The 20,190-nt window shown below is 40.9% G+C and overlaps 1 protein-coding gene and 1 long non-coding RNA gene across 2 annotated transcripts; both read right to left on the reverse strand.

Annotated features, from left to right (window-relative positions):
* Positions 1-680: 680 nt before the first annotated feature.
* On the reverse strand, positions 681-4,200 carry sfrp2 (secreted frizzled-related protein 2). Its single transcript, XM_076990745.1, has 3 exons — positions 3,598-4,200; positions 3,300-3,380; positions 681-3,012 (listed from the first exon to the last, which is right to left on the reverse strand). The coding sequence occupies exons 1-3, from the start codon at positions 4,085-4,087 to the stop codon at positions 2,708-2,710; spliced, it is 876 nt and encodes a 291-aa protein (XP_076846860.1). The 5' UTR covers positions 4,088-4,200; the 3' UTR covers positions 681-2,707.
* A 2,432-nt stretch (positions 4,201-6,632) lies between these two features.
* LOC143491541 (uncharacterized) lies at positions 6,633-18,827 on the reverse strand. The gene is made up of 3 exons (XR_013125230.1): positions 18,738-18,827; positions 7,047-7,115; positions 6,633-6,771 (listed from the first exon to the last, which is right to left on the reverse strand). It is a non-coding gene; the product is annotated as an uncharacterized LOC143491541 (long non-coding RNA).
* Between the last annotated feature and the right edge of the window lie 1,363 nt (positions 18,828-20,190).

Consider the following 20,190-nt stretch of genomic DNA (forward strand, 5'->3'; position numbering starts at 1 on the left):
TGCTTTAGGGCTGTCCAGCTCAAATGCTTTGCATATGTTCCTGAACATGTGTCCCTGTACGCTATTCCTACCAAGATTTTACATCCTGCTACTAGGGGCTGGATTGTCTCCTTTGCAGTCTCCACCTTGGGTTTTGTCCGATTTGATACACCCCTCTTTCAAATAAACTTTTTTTTTAAAGCATGGATTCCTGAGAGTCTAATTCACTAATCCTGACCAGTGTGAAAAACAAATGTAAAGAAATCAGACATTATAGTGATGGAGCTTTCCATGAAATGTCTTTCAACACCTTCAGTTCAACACACAGTCCAAAGCACACAAAGGATTGTATTCAGACTGAAATCTCAAAATGTAATGTCTAGAAAAAGAAGAAGAAAAGGCAAGTAAACAAAGAAACTGAAACATTTGCATGCTTGCTTGCTTGTTCCATGAAATATTTATTAAAAGGTTTATTATCAACATGAGTAGTGTTCAAAAACACTTGAGTTCATTTGTTTTTCTCTACACTTTTATTTCTTTTGGTGCTTGAATCATGATGATGAACTTCTCTTTTGCAGAGAACATTGGGATAAATTAAAATGTATGCTAAAATCCTCACCTCACACAAAGTGTGTTTTGGGTCATTTTTATTGTGATTGTACAAGAAACAATGAAATTTGTACATGCCAGTTAAATGCCAGCAAAACATATTACTCATGTCTTATAAAAACTTTAATGATACTACCAACGTAATGTTGAGGATATGGGGGTTGAGATTTTGATCTGCAGTTTGGGTAGTGAATGTATCAGTATTCCCATAGTAATAGTCATTCCTGCTTGTAAAATGGCTCGCATTTCTTCTCCTTTTGGTTGGCCACTCTTTATTTTGATATTTCAGTAATTATGCTGAGTGGCACTTTCCAGATTGTTTCCTCTCTTTACAAATGAGAAGAATGGTCATGTCTCTCTGGCCCTCAGACGTATGTTAGGAACAACTCCCACAAGTCACTGAAGAAGCAATTGTAGATTATCCTTAGAAAATTTTGAAAAATGGCAGGTCTTCTGAACATAACACACTAAAATCGTTTTGCATTAATTGTGTTTATTTATTGAACTGTATGCGAATGTTTGCATGACCACACAAACTAAAGCATTATAAAATGACATGACATAGCAGTGCATGAATGTAAGTGTACTAGTACTCTCTTAATTGAACTATACCCTAATAAAATCAACAATACAATGATATTGTGATGAATGCTAAAAATGTTTTTTTTTATTCACAAAAATCTTTACTGACTTTTGATTTTCTGCCCCTAAAACTATGTACAAGAATAAACATCAGGCTATTTACAGTGTCACAAAACGGGAACCGATGATGAAAGTGAGTGCTGTAACGAACCTTGACGCAATAAAATGCCCAGTCAATTGAGCTGGTGCTGTTTTAGAAGCCCGTGATTGCGAGCTTTTGATGTCACGTGACCACTCCATTGCAGTGAGGTCATGGGGCCAAAGAATGGTAGCACCACACAGAACCATGAAATAGGCAATAATGAGAAACAGACCTGCATTGCGTAACACTACTGTTAAAACTGACAGAGAAAGGAAAAGCCACACATTAGACAATCACTGATTGTGGTTTAAAGGACAGTACATGGTAACAGTGCAGCAATTAGGCTCAGCAGAGAAGGTAAACACACTGCAAACCAATAAAATTAATGCAATGCAAATTAATTAATGGGTTTGAAATACAAGTATCTAGATCTAGACACGGTAATGGCAAAGTTTTCACACAAATGCTCAGTCACACTCAAACGGTTTAAAAGAGGAGAATATTTCTTCGAACACTGAGAACATAGCCAGCTATCTCTCACTGTACTGATAAAAAGTATTTGTAGAAAACACACACACACAAGCATACTCATTAATGCTCCTTGCAGTTACGAAAAGCCATGCAAACCACTCATAGCTGAAATATTACATTTTAATCTGTAGTGTTTATCAGTAATACCTTTCCTATGGGAATACAAGTGTGCAGCAAAATGACTGTAGGTCTTGGGTGGCAGTGTCTATAATACACAGGCATTTAGCAACTCTACAACCACATTCCTGTTCTAATTCATAAATGGGGTTTGGCAACCAGCCATTTAAAACACTATGTCTGATTTATGTACTAGACCTAGAGAAATCATTCATTTGCACCTTTCAATGCCTATTTTTGATATATATTTTTTAGAGAGAAGTGATCTCAGCAGGGAAGATATGGCTGTAAATATTCAATATTTCTATACAGAATCTCAGTGGTAACAGGAGAGAACATCTATGATAGTAGGACTCTCTGCACACACCAGTTCCAAAAAGAGACATTGTTAACTAAAGAAGCAGAGAAGGGAGAAATCTGACACTTGAGCTGAACTCTGGCATTACTACAGGACCATATTTAGAAAGCAATGGGTCAGTTCACAAAGGACACAAAGTAAATCCAGATCTGATTCGCACTTTCAGTTATGAATTCTTCACTGAACAATCCCTACTAGTGCATACCTAACTCTTAATCTGTATCAGGGGGAAAAAATAAGCCCATATTTTATTTCTTAGACTCTGTACTGATACATTGCAAGACAAAGGACTGAGGTTCCGTGGGGTTAACTTCAGAGACGTCTACACCAGCTGTGGAGGTCTCGAGCAGAGCTGACCGGACCTCCGAACGAGCCCGCCCTCCTCCTCATCAACACTGCAGTTTACGAATACTGCGGGAGATGCGCTTGAACTCACGCTGGCCCTTCTGCCAGCGCTTCAGTGACGTGATCACCAGGTTGCCATCCAGTTTTTGGCCCATCACCAGGTACGCAGCGTTGATGTCGTTCATCTCGTCACACACGCACTGCAGGCCGTCCTTGAGCCACAGTGCCGTTCTACGAAGGTCCCGCTCGGTGACACCGTTCAGCTTGTATATGGTTTTGCTTTTGGTCTCTGGCACGATCTTGGTGTCGCCATTCATGTAGGAGATCTCCTTTACCTTGATCTTCAGAGCTAGGAGGTGGAGGCAAGAGGTTTGGTACAATGGAAATCAGTGCACAATGGAAATCAGTGCACATTACTGTACTGTACTGTACAGTACACTGTACATCAGCCACTGTACATGCCAAACACCTTTGGTCTTACATTTATATTGTTGGGTATATGTACAACCTGTAGGATAAATTCTCATTAATATATTTTTGTGGTAGTTGGTAGTAAAGTAGTAGTCTCAAGTGTAAGTGTTGTATATGCAGTATGAACTCTGACTTTGACAGAAACATGCTAGTACCACAACTTACCAAAATCATTTTTGCAAAAACTGTCCACAATTTCATTGTCATCCTCTATCTTCTCTTTGCAGGCATCACACACCTTTGGCACTAGAAAGAAAGCAATCCTGCATCATTAAACGCTAATACAGACTTTAAGGGTATACAAATACATTTTGTATTTGTAAATAAATGCCCTGTAAATAAAGTTCGCTATACTGAACACCAACAATTCCATTATGATGGTATTGCAACAAAACCTTGTCATGCAAACAGTTTTAGTTTAAACGTCAGAAAAAAGGCCTCGAAAAATTCTTGAATTCGTTACCTTCCTTGGTGACTGGTACCAAGTTATCGACAACCGCGGGTGGTATGCACAAATCGTTGTCCTGTGGGAAACGATCGCAGTCCAGCATCTCCGGCCACGGGAAACCAAACGCAGCCATCACCGGTGCGCATCCGATTTTAACGCTCTCGCATAACGACCTGCAAGGTTGAATAGGCTCATCCAACTCATCCAGGCACACCGGGGCAAACAGAGAACAAAGGAACTTTTTCGTGTCCGGGTTACACTGTTTCTGTACCAAGGGGATCCAAGACGATGCCTGCTGTAACACTTCGTTCATGGTTTCGTGCCCGAGGAGATTGGGCAGACGCATATCAGTGTATTCAATATCATGGCACAAATGGAGGCTCGCGGGTATTGGTTTGCAGTTTCTTTTTTTCTGATAAAGCTCAGGTTGATCAAAAGAGTATATCCCCTGAATCGCACCTAGATACCCTGGCAATGCGAACGCAAACATCACTGCCAGGATCATGGTTGCAGATCAAGGAAACCTAGAGACAGTTTAAGGGAGCGGTAGCGTCTTTAAAAGAAAGTCGCGAGCTTCACTGCGTCTCTGCTGTGAAGACGAGTGAAACAAGATTCATAAAGGTCTGAAGTTTTCATGCGATACACCGTGGGCGGAGCAACAGCGAAGTTATCCCACCACCATTGGTCCTACTGCGATTGAATTATCAGGTAGACTACGGTTCTTGTGGACTGTCAAATCGTTAGACTTCATTCGTCCAGTTATTCACGTCAGCTAACGAAAAACAAATATGGTTTACGTTTTCAAATATGGTTAACAATATATATATATATATATATATATATATATATATATATATATATATATATATATATATATATATATATATATATATATATATAAACAATGCATATATATATATATATATATATATATATATATATATATATGCATTGTTAATTTGTCCCTTTTTGTCCAGTTGCAATGATTTCTTTCTGAGTACTTTTTCCATGTCTATCATCAGTAATACCTCATATGAAAAGCAACACATATCTCATTTTATGACCAGATATTTACGTTGCACGCTTAGCTGAGTTGTGTAGTTGGCTGTGTAATGTCAGTCGCGTATGTGAACAACTTCTACTGTCTCAGCACCTAACACGCCCCCCCCTCCCTCGCGCCCCTCCTCCTCCAAAATTTAGTGTCATCTATCATCATTAACGCAAAATGTGTGTGCGTGCGCGCGTGCGAGCGTTTTCTGGGGGAGTCAAAAGAGGCAAGGACAGAGAACAAGCGGTAGAATGAAACACGAACCCCATCCAGAATAAGTACGATCCATTTATCCACAACGTCCACTCACCGAGTGCGTAAGACAAACGAGGTGAGCGAGAGGCCTGCGCGCTCCTCTCATTCCTTTACCTGCGCTATGCGCGCGCTCAGGCACAAGTATCTTTCCAACAGAACAGGTCATAAGACGCTCTGGGACGGTATTTAAACTCCTGCTGTGCTGGTTCCCTCGCCTCTGCGGGACATTTCAGGGTATATGGGGTTTGGACATTTGCTTTTACGCTATACGTATTTAGCACCTTCTAGCATTGGGCACGAATCTGTTTGCCACTTAAGGGAAAGCTTTTAAACAAACAAATGTGAAAAAGGTGGATGTATCTTTCAAACTTGCCAACCAACAGAAATGTGTAATTAAGTATACAAAACTCAAGCATTGGCAGACTATTTAAAGAAACAATTTAAGATATTATGGAATATAGTGTTATTCCTTTCATTTTCAGTTCTTAGCACAGTTGAGACGTATATGGCTAATTTAAAGTCCAAGGGTTGGCTATGTAACTTTTCCAAGAATAATGACATTACATTTTTAATAGACATAACATTTGTATAGGAAACAGTCTAGTAAAACTGTCCTAGTTAAGAGGAATTCCACCCGCCTTCACTTCCTAGCTGTTCCCATGTTACAGATCTAACCTGGAAGTTGCAGGTCCTTATGATCCCCATGAAGAACCATATTATTACTGGAAATGCACTCTAACTATGATAAACATGGCACTGCTGCAGTGCACTACATATAACTGTAGAAATATGGGTATGGATGGAGATTTGGGTGTGTGTGTGTGTGTGTGTGTGTGTGTGTGTGTGTGTGTGTGTGTGTGTGTGTGTGTGTGTGTCTGTGGGGGGCTGTGGCATAATTTGGGGATTTTTAGTCTTGACATAAAACAAGACTGAACCTATATAAATCAGAAGCCCTTGGCAAAAGCAGCAAGAAAAGAAACAGTTCCTCAGTGCTAATGAGTAGCTTAGTGCTAACCTGGCCCTTCAAATGACGTGTTTTATTGTCTGCTACCTGCGATAAATTATTTAGCTGTTGAACTTGGAACGTGTCCTTGCACATTTTCATATCTTTTTTACAGTGAGTGGGAAGTAAGGAAGCAAAGTCACAAGTCTGGAATGCCATGATTTTTGACAGCTACTTATTACATTTTCAAAACTATATTGTCGGGAAATTGTACATGTAGCAGGCCCTTAATAGGGAGGTGTGTGTGTGTAATGCTTACAGCACTATTGCTGCTCTAAGTAAACACCTTTCATGGGAATGATTATGGTAATATCCACCTACCGCCTCTAATTTGTCTATAGGACTTTTCCAATCCCTTTGAAATAAGGCCGTACTTTCTGGGTAATTCAGTATCACTGAAGAAAAGATGGGGTTAAGAAGACGTTATGTAGGAAAAGACATGCTCTCAAACATTTGGGATTTTTTTCCCCTCCAAACCCAATGCTTACAGTTGAGGGGGAAAGGTTAAATCTGTGCAGTCTGGAACTTATGCGCACAATGGCTCACTCCTTTGTGACCGTTTAAAGGCTGCTGAGATCACAGAGCTGCGATGCTGGGAATCTTTGCCATTTACTGCCAAACACAGTTCCAAAACCTCTCGATGCTTCTTTGTGGAGCAATTCCCTTGGGTCCCAGCCAAGACATCGTAAGGGTCAGGAGTTCAGAGGCCCCATTAAATGTAGGTTAGCTCCTGGATGACTTTTCTGCTCAAAGGGGTCCTGGTGCAAAGTGGCCAGTTAAACAGTTAGTTCTCTGTGTAAAGTAATAGCCCACGGTCTCCACGGAGATCAGACAGCCTTGAGCAGAAAGTGCCACTCTTCAGGAGATCGATGACCGACTGAAGCTGTCCATCGGAAAGAAAACGAAACATCACCAAAGCATGCATTGCTTAAAAATGTTGTCATCTTTTGATTCTGGACATGAACAATATTTTACTGACTTATTTGTCAAAAACACAAATCCCTGCATGCAGTACCTTGCACCCATCCTGTCTGTTTAATAATTAAGTGGTGGATTTAACATTTAACTAAAGGAATGTTATTCATGCTTTACAGTGACAAATAGTTCTAGCATCAGTTAACTAATAGCCTAATCAACATATTCCATTCATTCACTCACTGAATGCGCAGTGAGAGGTTTCCTGTAAATGTTGTTCTCAGATCGGTTCTATTGTTCGCCTTCTGGTAACTGAAATAAAGAGAAAGACAGTCCAGAATCAGATCTTTTGTTCTTTTGGTATCAGAGAAAACCCTGCAGCAGTTTCTCATTAGTTTCCTTGGGCAAAAATCAGAGCCAGCTTGTAGCTGCAACATCTGTAGCCTACTCCCCTACTCCTTCTCTTTCTCCCTCTCACTCCACCATTCCATCACACCATCCTCACATCTTTCCTATTACAACTTTTTATTGAGATTCACTGGTCAGGCACTGTCATAACGAATTAGAAAATGTGTGTTTCCTCAGGCCGTGGCCTGAGAACCGACCTGCTGGGAAGCTTTAGTGGGATACCCCCACCACACACACACATACACACACACACACACACACACACACTCACACACACCCTGGGGAACCACAGACGGCCTTTGTGGACCTCTGAGTCTTGAGAGTAGTGAACAACCCCCCCCCCCCTTCCTTTAATGTCTTTCTATCAAAGTTCCAATACCAATTCCCTAATGCGAAATGTGGGGAAAGGCTTGTTGGACGTGCTGGCATTAACAGTAAATATGACTATTAGCTATTATACCATGATTGTTTTTTTTCTCCCTAAAATGGCTATTCTATTCATTTCCTCTTTAGCATGATGGCTAATTTCCTGCCCTGCTGTTCCAATTGGGCCAGAAATGCTGAAGAGAAAGCGGTTTTGTGGCAAGATTCTTAATGAGCTGGTGCAGAATTAACCTAAACCAGGCACATTAAAGTTCAACACATTTTAAATAAAGCTGTACATATAAAAACAACAGTAACACTAACAATCACCAAGTCTGAGGTAAATGTCTTTAATATGATAGCACTGGAGACCTGAACTTCAGTTACAGATCTGAATTGTGATACATGGGGCGTGAGAATTGTCTGAAAAGCTTTGTACCATCTGGTGAGTCTGCTCCACCACAGTAAGAAGATATGGAGGAAGAGAGAGAACTATGGCTCTAATCAGCCTATTACAACCACAACCTTTGTGCCCCACACTGTGACCTCAATCACACATTTAGTAATGTAACCGAAGGTCCTCAAAATCACACTGCATGCAGGGTAATTCGTCAAATGCCCCCTGTAGGTACACTGAGTGGGATGGTAATTATGTCAGCATGAGATTACTTGCACAAAGAAAAGAACATTGGTGTAATTACACTTCATAAGTAGTCCCCTTCCCCTGAGATCTGGAACATGCTTTGAGTGTTCAGCATCTTGGAATATTTTTTATCTCCCTGTGTATCCTTGTGTTTTCTGTTTTTAATTCCACTCCTTGTGTATAGTTCTGTACTGTATGTGGCATTATGCATTTTGGACAGCTTCCATTCATGAATTTTCTCATTTCTCATATCTTATTTTTTACTCTAATTTGGAGTGTACTTCTATTTTTAAAAGTGAGTAATTAATGACCTAATTATTGTATAATAAACATGTTTATATACCATAACAGCCACAATGGAATATTTATGTTATTTGAAATGACTGGTTAGATCAAGGTTTCTCAAATGCATATTGTAGCTTAATTTTGGCCGCTATTGGACAGCTGTTACCCCAACATTGCTTACTAGTGATTTGAGTGTGCACCCTCTGCCAAACGATATAAAATACAGAATTTTTAACCTCTAAATGTGGAAAGTGTGTGTATGTGTGCATGTGTGTGTGTCTATACAAATAGGAGCTGTGAGGAAATCGCACACTGAAACGTCAGGTGTTTTAACCCTTGTATTATCTCAGATATTTGGACAATTCATTAATTTTATCTTCCTTTCCAGGGAGAATTTTCCTTGTTTAGAATATCCCTTGTTCATGTATTTTCCTTTAGCTCATTCAAAGTGTAGCAGCATGTTAATGGAAGTGCCTTTGGCTAAACATTTAACCAGTGTGTCATATTGTAACCAACACAGTAGAAAGAACCTATCAGATAAGGCACATTGTCATGCGCCATGTAAGCTGTTCTGTTGTTTTCTACCTATGATTCCTTGGTTATTGACAGCTAATGTTCATTCCCTCAGCAGCAGCACCCTTCCTGTTTAGGCCTGGACAAACGGTGAGTCACCAAGTGACCTGAGACGACCCCTGGCATTCTGGAGAGCGCTGTTGTGAGTGAAGAAAGCCGGGTATCCGTGAGAGTGTGCCCGGGGGGTGAGAAGGCCTCGTGCCCGACAACTGAATGATCTGGTGCTACATGAGATAAAACAGACATTCGGTTGACCCCAGCATGTTCACACACTCACTCACACACACACACACACACACACACACTTTTTAGCACAAAAAGGGTCAGAATGATATTATCAAAATATAATTGCACCCACAGTCATACATGACACATTTATCATCATGCCGTGTTTATTTTATAGTTTTAAGATGTATTCTGCTGTTACCATTTTGTTGTTGTTAGAGTCAAACTAGAGAGTTTTGGGCATAAATCAGTCTGAAAACCTTTGTACAGCCAAGCATGTGAGTAAATTTACAATGTCCATATTGTACTGTATGAACTTAACAACATAGCGGTTAGCTCTGTAGAGAAATTATTTCCCCAGGGAGCCACTGATGAGTTATGACGATTTCAAGAACTACCCATTGCAATCAAATGTACTAACTGCTTAACTATGGTGGAGTTCACATATATTTTGCGGGGCCACATCATACTTGAAAGTGACCACTAAAAAGTTTATTCTCATTAGAAAATTGTATGGAGTTAGGGTGTGGAAAATGGCCACCAGGTCTGATGTCTAGAAGCGTGTCTGACAATAACATGGAATTTCATTCTTACAGTGAACTACTGGCGTTCTGGAAAACAAAAGCAGCCCCACGCTGTAGCAGGATATAGCACAGGACCCCTCTGACACCCATCACGTTACTGCAACTAGCACACGCTCATACACCATGGAGTATATGCTTGTCTGGATGTCTGGAAACGGTATCACAGAAGAAAGGTGTGAGGTTTACAGGACTGGCTGGAAGTGTCAGAGCTGGCTCTAGACCTCAAACATGTATCCCAGACTGAAAAGGCATTAACAAAGTCAGCTCTCTACACTGTGTCAAGGTCTTCATGGTCTTCGTCAGTGAAAGTACATCTTAATTTAAAGAAACGTTTTTGCATTTCTCCACTTAATATGTATCCATGACACTCAAAGTATTTCAAGTGTTACCACAGACAATAATCCCTGAAACCTGTGTTGAGGTTATTGACCTTGACCTTTGTTATAGGTGTGATGCTGGAAAGGCTGAGAAAGGCTAGCATATTCTTTAAGCGCTACCACTAAACACCTCTCCGGCTTCTCCATTCCATTGCGAGTCAAATGTTCCGCGTAACGTCCCTCGCACTCATTATGGTTCCCATGCCGACGCAGGCCCGCACGGCTGGAGCTGCGGTGTCTGTCTGATTATTTTGACAAGGCATGATGGATGATCTTGCAGTTGCTTGAAATAGGTCGTTCAGCAAGCAAGGCCGCAGGGCAGGCTGGGTAAGTCCCCCCGGCACACTGGCAAAAGTAAAGTGTAAAGAGTAAAATGTAAAATGTAAAGTGAGGCAGAACAAGGAGCCTCTGGCCACTGGTTTGTATTGTTTTCATGCTTCCTCACAACTTCGCAGTTTCAAAAGTTTGTGAGAGGACAAGGAGATGGGGAGAGAGAAAGAGATGAAGAGAGAGAAAGAGAGGGGAGAGAGAGTGAGGTGAGGGCTTGAAAGAGAGAGGGGGGAGGAGAGAAACAGAGGTAAGGGAGAGACACAAAGAGAGAAGAGAGAGAAAGTACAGAGTGAGGGAGGATATGAGTCCGTGCCCAATTATTGTGAAAGTGATCATGATCTCATCGTGTAGTTTGAAGGTTGGCCTGGTTTTAATCTCATCATTCCCAAGGTGCTTATTTTTCTCTGTTAATGAGAAATAAACTTGCAACCACTCAGAAGAGCCACTGGCTAACAGAACACCACATTCTGCTTTGAGAGTGACAATATAATCTCAAGTGAGAATCTACCGCATCATGTATATTGCCAAAGTACTAAGACTTTTCCCCAATCACCTAACAGTATTTAACATTCCTTTGGTTACAAAGTGTGGAAAGAGTAGGCATTTTTATTACAACATTCTCGATCCAAGATAACTCCTTTCCCCTTAAACTTCAGTGGATCCAGGCACAAGTTATGCTTCGGTGTCCAAATGCCGAGAATTGGGGTGGTCACGAAAGGAGGGTGAGGATTAAAATGCCTCTCCATGTCTGTCAAATGCACATTTGAAGTTGAATTATGAGTTTTACTTGGAGCGCTGAACTGACTCACACATACAATAAAAGGAATGATGGTTTACCCTGGAGTGATCCACAGCCATGAAATGATTGTGTCATTTCTTGGTCACTGTATGCCACAGCATTACTTAAAGAGAAAATTCATATACATATACATGCACAAACAAGGAGAGAACTGACTTTAATTGCTTTCTAATTGTCTTTTTTTTTTCTTTCTTCTTTTTGTAATTAAACTACATTGGGCTTCAGTAGTGTGCTTATAAATCTTTCTGCCGTGTTTCCAGTAGTAGCAAAATTTATTATATGTAGGCTGAGCCAATCAGATATTTGAAACCAGGTGCTACATGACAGCACCCGTATTACCGTTAAAGGCATTATTTTAATTTGGGTCAGTGCCCCATGGTCATACCTAGATAGCTTTGATTTTCTCACAATAGTGTGAAGTGGATTGCATGTTGGATGCTCTTTCTAAAGTCTCTTTAATGTAGCAGTATGAGATGGACCAAGCCTAGACCTAAGTGTTCTTAATCTCCTATACCCTGCAAGCCTAGGACTAAGTGCATTTAATCTCCTATACCCTGCAAGCCTAGGACTAATTGCGCTTAATCCCCTATACCCTGCAAGCCTAGGACTAAGTGCACTTAATCCCGTATACCCTGCAAGACCTAGGACTCTAGTGTAAAACAATATATATGTGTGTATATAACAAAAGATCAAACACTGACAAGAGTCTATTGAACATCAGACAAGAATATGCATACAGGCCATTTGTCCTTGTGCAGTTTGTGTAGGTTTTACAAGGGAAATTTCCCTCAAGTCAAGTATTGCAACACTCATGTGTCTCCCCATAGAAACTACATGCTGCAGAAGCAGTGAATCATTCATGCCTCATGTTCGTTTGCCTTTCGTGATGTGTGACAGGGTTAAAGCAACATGTAGATTATCTCTCACAGACTTGATTAGCGCCACGTACAACTGTGCAAACACTGCCTTCTCTCTTGGGGTATACATGCATGTTGTTTCTTCAAGCTTTGTTCAAGGGAATTCCATTAAATGCATCATTAGGACCTCATTTGCAACTGCATGTCGCCGAACTCCAAGAACTGATGTCCACACGAACAGAACATTGTTTTCAAAAACAACAACAGAAACAAACAGGGATTGGAAAAATTAGCGAGAAAGCATTTACTACGTAACACAGAGTTTCAGGGCAACTGAGAAGGAATTAATGAAGTTATATGCATGTGTCCTGCTGGAGTCCCGCACTCAGACATTTTGACATATGGGTTTTAATGCTTGCATATGGCTACGTGAGTCCAGTGTGCTAGAGGACATTCATGCAAAACAAGTCAGTGCTCCAGTCGCAAGGTCTCTAAAACCATCGGGCCAGGCTTCGTACGCTGGGGAGAAGGGGGAAAAAAGTCTCACATCATAAAGTGTATGCAGCGTGACTGAGGTGTCTGAGCCTTCGTGGCATAAGCTGAAGGGTTTCGCTCACCACTGGAGAAACTCTTCGAGCTCACTTCATGTCTACAGTGGCTTTATAGATTCCAGACACTTTTGCTCAACATGACAATGTTTCAGCAATATGTGGTCTGCAGAGATTGAAAGTAATATCATAAACATGGGCAGGAGGTCGTGCCCAACCATCTCTGTATCAATAAATCACATTGTTTTAACAAGCTATGGTGTTGAATTATGGGAGGGATTTAAGTATGCCCAAACTGGAAATTCTTTGCCTTTGTTTTAATAGGAAATTGTTTACGGTAATTTTTCAGCAGAACGACTAAAGCATATTCTAGCAGACATATGTCTGGAGATTTGAGTTTAGTTCTTTAGACTGGTAATATCTATAGACTACAAGGAGAAAGCAAACGGAGAGCTGGTCTCTCTGTTCAAATGGCAAAAGGGTCAGCCGAGCTGTGGCAAGACACTGCATGTGAAACCAATCTAAAAATCAGCTTTTCCCCCATATACTCAAGGCATTGGAATGGCCTAATCTTGCGGTAAATTTAGTCCTCGTTTCGTCCTTCTCTTGTCATTTAGTCAGATGCAATTAAACACGGTGTTATGGTTAGCGCTCGTGAAACATGCGCTTCCATGGGCGTTAGCCTTTCATTGGGCGTCATACACAGGAGCGCAAAGCAACGATCAAACCCAGCCGGATGCTTTCAGCTACCCTGGAAGGAAGAGTCCAGTGCCTGCTGCTGCGCATCATTACTGTTCAGGAAAAAACAGCCGCTCACAACAAACCACTCATCATCACTTCACATAGGGAGCCACAGATGCACTCAGTGATCATATGATTGGCTGAATCTCAAAGCAGCATCGTTGAAGAGAATGTTAATTTGGCCATCAAAGCTCCTTCCATCCACTAGTTTACGGTAACAAAAGGGGCACACCACGAAGGTTCTTGAACAGTCAGCTTTATTAAAGGCTCTCTTCATACTTCAACGAATCCCAGAATGTGCAGATTCCAGCCAAATTGGATAAAGTAAATGTTTGACAAAAAGAGTCAGGCAATGTTTTCATGGTCAGAATTTCTATGTCATTGAGCATAATCTAATACAGCCTAATACAATCCCTCCTACAGTCAACAACAGTTTTGAGTTTGTTACATTTGGACATGTTCAGCGTTTGAACGGTCAAGCTAACCACCAGCCGAGACTAGAAGTGGAGGAAAACGTGAATACAATGTTCAAAGCACAAATACAGTGCTATATATTTAAATTAATAGAAATATATTGCTACTTGCGGCTAATCTTGAAAAGTTACTGTGCCACTATTTCAGCTGAGAATTCACAGATGCAGTAGAGCTTGCTAGCCTGGTAACGTAGCATATATTGCCACACTCTGCCTTTTGTGTGTCTATTTTGAATTGCATCTTGACAAGGATTGAGGTATTTGCATAGCCTGTTAGGCAACTCTGCTTTTAGCAGACAGCAAGATATACAGCTACTTAGTGCCTTTGTTAGCTCAGTTGTCTACTAGTTACCTCCATAGTTTGGACCACTCATATGACCACAGTCTCCCAAACACCCTGCTCCATTTTTAAACACAGATGCCATTTTATTTCAATACAAATAGAAATGCAGGTACTTTATCTGCCTCAACAAATTCAGATATAAATACAAATACTGGATTCCCGTATATACCTACAAGAGACATTTAGATTGAAGTAAGTAACAAGTAACTGTCTTGTTCATTGCTAAAGACTAGGCCTATTATTGTACCTGACAAACTGGAATAACGTGACCCACACTCTACCACGTCCATGACCTTCTGAATAAATGGACAAATGTTTGGCCCTTTATTTAGACCTCACAGGCTTATCTACTCACGACCCTTGTCAGTCACACTCAATTTAAGCCTTTCCCAGTGAGCCGTTCGAACCTGGATGCCGCTGCAGGGTGTAAACCGACGCCTAGCTGCCCTTGACCCGCCCCTGCCCTCCCTCCTCCCCCCAATCCCGCACTGGAGCAGATGCATCCCACAGAGAGTCACAGCGTCTAGGCTCTGGACTCCCGGCACGCTCAGGGAGCCACCTGATTGATGTCCGGAGGGGCTCTCTCCAGAGCTGCCTACCCTCGTTTCCGGAGCCCAGTCCCTAAACCCTAAAACCCTCAGCCACTAGCTGCCTGACCCTGCAGGAGAAGGTCCTCAGCAAAGGTCAGCCCCGTCAAATCCGCACGTCCAGCGGCACGTCGTTAAGACGGGCTCTCACGTCCGCTTCAGTTAATCCTCTAGGCTTAGCTGCATATTGGTGAATGACGTTGTGGCCCTTGCAAATGCACTGGAGACCACACATTGCCCAAGACCTACAAAGCTATAGCTCTAGCTTAGAAAGAGCAAAGACAATTTGAAAGGAGTCCGGCTTTGTATCATGTCAGGACTTAATGCCCGTCTGTAACACTGTTGTGTCCAATTTTTACCTTGGATGTGATTTTTACTGCATACTGATGGCTTGTGAAAACTGGAGTCTTTCGGAGTACAGAAAGCCTAAATCACGTCTTTTGTCTGTGTAGCCAAGCATCTTAGCTGTGTTTTTAATGCGCGCTCTCAGCAGGACTAAAGCTCATCATTCGAGCGTTTTGTTTGATAAGCCCCAGACGCTGCCCCGCTCGAGTGAGCGTTTCAGTGCACATCTGAAAATCATAGAGCTCTGCGCTCCACGTGGTTTTGATCAACGCAGTCTCGGAAGGGAGGCTGTGCCCCACCATGAAGCCCCGTCCCATGTAAGCGCTCGGGCAGATTTACAGAGTGTGGCCCAGGCCGCCACGACTGCCTGTATACAAATTTAATGGTTAAAATGCAATGTGTAGAGATTGAATGCGTTTACGATGTCAGTCTAATCAAAGCGGCTTCAATATTATTATACAAATGCCTCAATGATAAGAGATTTTATTGCTATTAGGACTACTGAGTACAGGGTAGCTACAATGTTTGAGCCCATTTTCTGTGTAAGAAAGGATTGATTTATAAGGGTAGTGTTTAAAGATAACGTTTAACACTTCAGGATAATCATAGATGTACAGTGTTTGACTTGAAAAGAATTCTGTAGCATGATAATTTATCTAAAGTGTTGTTCTAGTGTCAGTATGTAGACTCCTAATGCAATATTTTAGTCATAGAGCTTTAAGAATCCTAGCATGATTTATTGTTTTCAATTACAAAGCAATTTTCATGGTTTTTATAACAATATTGTTTCAAAATATTTAACAAAAAGGTATCATTATCTGCTCATTAATTCCGGTCACACACATTTTATTTATACTTCAAACATACACTCACATATATGGGCACACACACATACACACATGCACACACAATGTTTATGGATCTTTTCCAGCCACAAAATGAAGCACAGAACATGCCAAAGATCAGAAGTCTAAGGTATTTGGTTCTAGCAGAACCACCAACAAAAAAAATAATGAAATGAACTCTGTGTTTGGGGGTAAGTATTTCCCCCCAAACGTCTGGAAGGATGGAATCCATCCTGTGGTAATTTATGAATAGACGTCCATTATTTATCTCCAGTCCTACAGTAGTGCTAGTGCAGAGAGAGAGTAAACAGAGGACGGACCGTGCTGTAAGGTCTGGAGTCCGTCATTTATCTGCATCTAACGCATCAAACTGAGCTGGGTGAAATTCACTACAGATGTGTATGTTTTTTTCTCTCAGAGACCCCCCTCCCCCCACCACCACCACCAACCCCACCAGCACCATCACATCCCAATGCTACTTATTTTGTCTCTTTTTCTTGGGCAGCTTTGCTTCTTATGGCTTTTACCTCCCCATCTTCCTCCTCTGACCTCCCAGATCATAGCAGCAACTGGCAGGATTAAACAGTGTCAGGCGTGAAGAGTGAGCTTTTATTTCTACCGCTGTGGGCTGAGACTGAGTTTCTGGGGAACTCTGGGGGTTTTGATATATAAAATAATCTTGATGGATTCAATATGGGCTCAGAGGACATACAAGAATGCCAGGGGTATGTTAGTAAGATCAGATTGGGTTTCTAAACATTTTCCCATCCAAATGGTGGACGTTTTGCATACTAAAGCACTGGTTCACATAACCTGTGTTGGAAAACAAAGGCTTCACCACATCTCTTCAAATGAAAATATTAATTAAAAATGACAAAGGAAAAAAAGCAAGTCTTTATGCAACTCAACGTTACCATTGTCTAAAAACAAAATGGTCTGAGGTTTTATTTGAATTACCTCTCCAGACTGAATCACACCAAGTCCTACACATTTATGTGATTAAACAAATCCAATTTTTGATCCCAGTAATACACTCACGAGTGAATTGGCAAAATGAGCACTGCACTTAGGTGGTGAAAATCTTAGCAACAAAAAAACATTCCCAGATGCTTCTCTGCAATTCTGCAGTTGAAGTTAGTTCTTTAATGCCTCCAATACTGAAAATGATCTCTCGATGTTTCAACAGGGACACATCTGTCTATAGTTAAGGATTTGCCTCCTGCTTGAATGCATGAATCACACATTGAGCTCTACAACTTTTCTGAAGGTGAATGATGACCTCACAATCCAAAAAGTCAATCAGCTTGGCCATGTTGTCACAATCATATTTAATGGCCCACAACAGGAAACAAGCAAACAAAGATCAAAAACAAACATACAGTTCCATTCTCGAACATTATTTTATGTCGTTCGATTGCTCATTTGGTAAAGAGCAATTTGAAAATAACGTTTGACAAATTTGATGGACTACTGCAATTCATTAGCAATTCATTAGCCTAAACTATAATTTATCAGTCTAGCATTACACAACGGCGAGGCCATTTAGTTAATGCATCCTCTCCAAAATGAATTACTTTTACTTTACAAGGGTTAGGCCTATGTTCACGATGTTCCATCGTAGGAAGTAGCGGGACACAACGCTAGATTCTATATTAACGATGCACATTTTTACCAACTGGTTCCGTTTGAGCGAGAGAAACCAAACTTAGTATTTCACCGTGAAGTACAAAAACATGAAAACGTTTTCATGCAGTATCACCACAAGATGGCAGTGCCGACAGTCCACTTACACCACTCGAACTCATTAATTCATTTGAGAACGCTTCATCGGAGAGGACTCTTGTGGACTCAGACATAAATTGTATTAAAACGACTTAGTGAATTACATTTGTGCGATGTTTGTATTCATATCTGAATAATTGACATTCTTTGAGTCCGTCCAGCACGTGTTTGCCTTGACACAAGAGCAGACAAATTATTCTTAGGCACTAAGTGTAAGGTTGGCAATTGTCAAACGTGAGAGGGTCTATGAAATGTATTTCAAATAAATTAAGGACCTGTTTTTCTTTATGCAAGACCCTTTAAAATCTCACTTATAAAGCCACTTACACGCGCGAAACCATCTCTAAATGCCCGTGTTGCTAGTACCAGTCATTAGCCTATATGGAGTTGCGGCTTTCTCACCGCATTTGTCTGTCGCTATTTCGAAGTAGAAAGCCACATGGCATTGACTGTCATGCTTGTAAAAATTTATTTGAATAGCAGACACCCTTGACTCCACACACTAAAGCAAATCGCCAACATAAATTAACAGGTCGACGTGCTCGCTTTCGCAAACTAAACGCGTTTCTAAGGGACTTGTACCAAGTCCAAATATTGACGACTCTTTAAGGCCTTGTCAAAATATTTCCACGGCGGTGTCGCTGTATGCCACCCTGCGAGTTTCTGACATTCTTTAGGATCCGGACTGGCCAATAACAGCAATAGGGTCTGTAGGGTATTCAAAAACGTGTGTGATGATTCACTGATCCAAACCATATGTGCTAATAAAGAGCATTTATTCCCTCAAAATTCACTTATTTAAGAGTTGTGGTCCGCCAGCAATTACCTCGCAGGTAGAATCCTTAGGAAGTCACGCACAACTGAGGTGCCCGAGGAAGAATGAAGTAACCGCTCCAGAGAACTGCGCAAGTTGTTCTTGTGTGCCCTTTACCCACTTACACGAGTAGAGGTATTGGGATAAATGTAATTACAGAACCCCAAACTTGCTTTTAGTAACACAATTCTTTCTCCATGTTTTTATAATGACGAATGTAAGCGCTCTATTGACTTTTTATCTTTGTTGCCATGAGTTTATTTAGAAATGCGTATGGTTAAGTAAATGTCTTCAATATGCATCTACGTTTTAAACAAATAAAATACAGATTTCTGCCTGTATGTTTCTAAGGTTATCTACAAGTAACAACCATAAAGACACCACCTCCATGAAGTGTCACTCCCGAAGTGCGCAATGAATGTACTGACATTTTTTCACCATCTCTTCTCACGTGGCCTAGATAGGCGTTCTCGCCATTTCCCGTCTGCATTCCGTTTTTGAAGCTGATCATCACAGCTGGCAGCTTTTATATGATTCTCCTGAGTACAGTATTACTAGTCATTTCAACTCTTTCCCCCCTTTACTTTCCTTGCGTTACCCGTCCACAACTCAATCTGCGTTTTGTGTGGTAGCTGACATTTATCATGTATTCCACTGTCGTTGTTCTTTTTTTATTGCAAAATATTCCAAATTGCTGATTTTTTTCTGGGCTACAGACGCGTGATGAATTCTTCTCTTGGTTTGTGAATGTTGTATTCAAAGACAGACAGCCAAGGGCAGACCTCCGGTGTAATTAGAGTGTGTTGGCTATGCAACCATCAATAGGTTCCATTCCAGTTGAATTTACTTTATAATTTATTTGTCTCAGTTGTCGTGATGACCTAAGACAGAAGGTCAAGGACCAGAAAAGTGCTGTTCCATAACAGTAAAGAACATTTGCACATAAATAGTTTTATAAAATATAACCTTATGCACCTTTTGCTTTGTATTTGATATAGGCTACAGTACTGTAAAGTATAGATCACACTATGTCGACTGGTTAGTCTTAAGGTATTTGTATAGGTATGTGTGTGTAGGTATAATCGTGTAGGCTGGTGTTAGGTGGTGCATATGCACTGCCTTTAAATAACCTTCAGATGCTGCATCAGAAGAGCCTTTGGCTGTTTGGGTCACTTCTTCTTTTTGCTGATTGTATCTGTCATCACTTAAACCTTTGGGCACTGTCTCTTGGTCCAGGAATAGGTAGGTATAGGTAGGTTAAAAGATCCTTTAGCTAGAGCTAAAGAGAGACATGAGTGACCTGGGCCTGAATGACCAGTACACATTGTACACATGCATCTCATCGAGCATTGTGAAAGAGTTTATAAGTCACCTAATAAAAACCAACAGTAAAATATGCTAAAATGAATAACAATTTTATGTGTGCACAAGTGTGTGCATCTAAATCCACATCTTTTTTCTTAGA

This window comes from Brachyhypopomus gauderio, unplaced genomic scaffold (genome assembly GCF_052324685.1).
Source record: "Brachyhypopomus gauderio isolate BG-103 unplaced genomic scaffold, BGAUD_0.2 sc77, whole genome shotgun sequence".
In the NCBI taxonomy this organism is placed as follows: domain Eukaryota; kingdom Metazoa; phylum Chordata; class Actinopteri; order Gymnotiformes; family Hypopomidae; genus Brachyhypopomus; species Brachyhypopomus gauderio.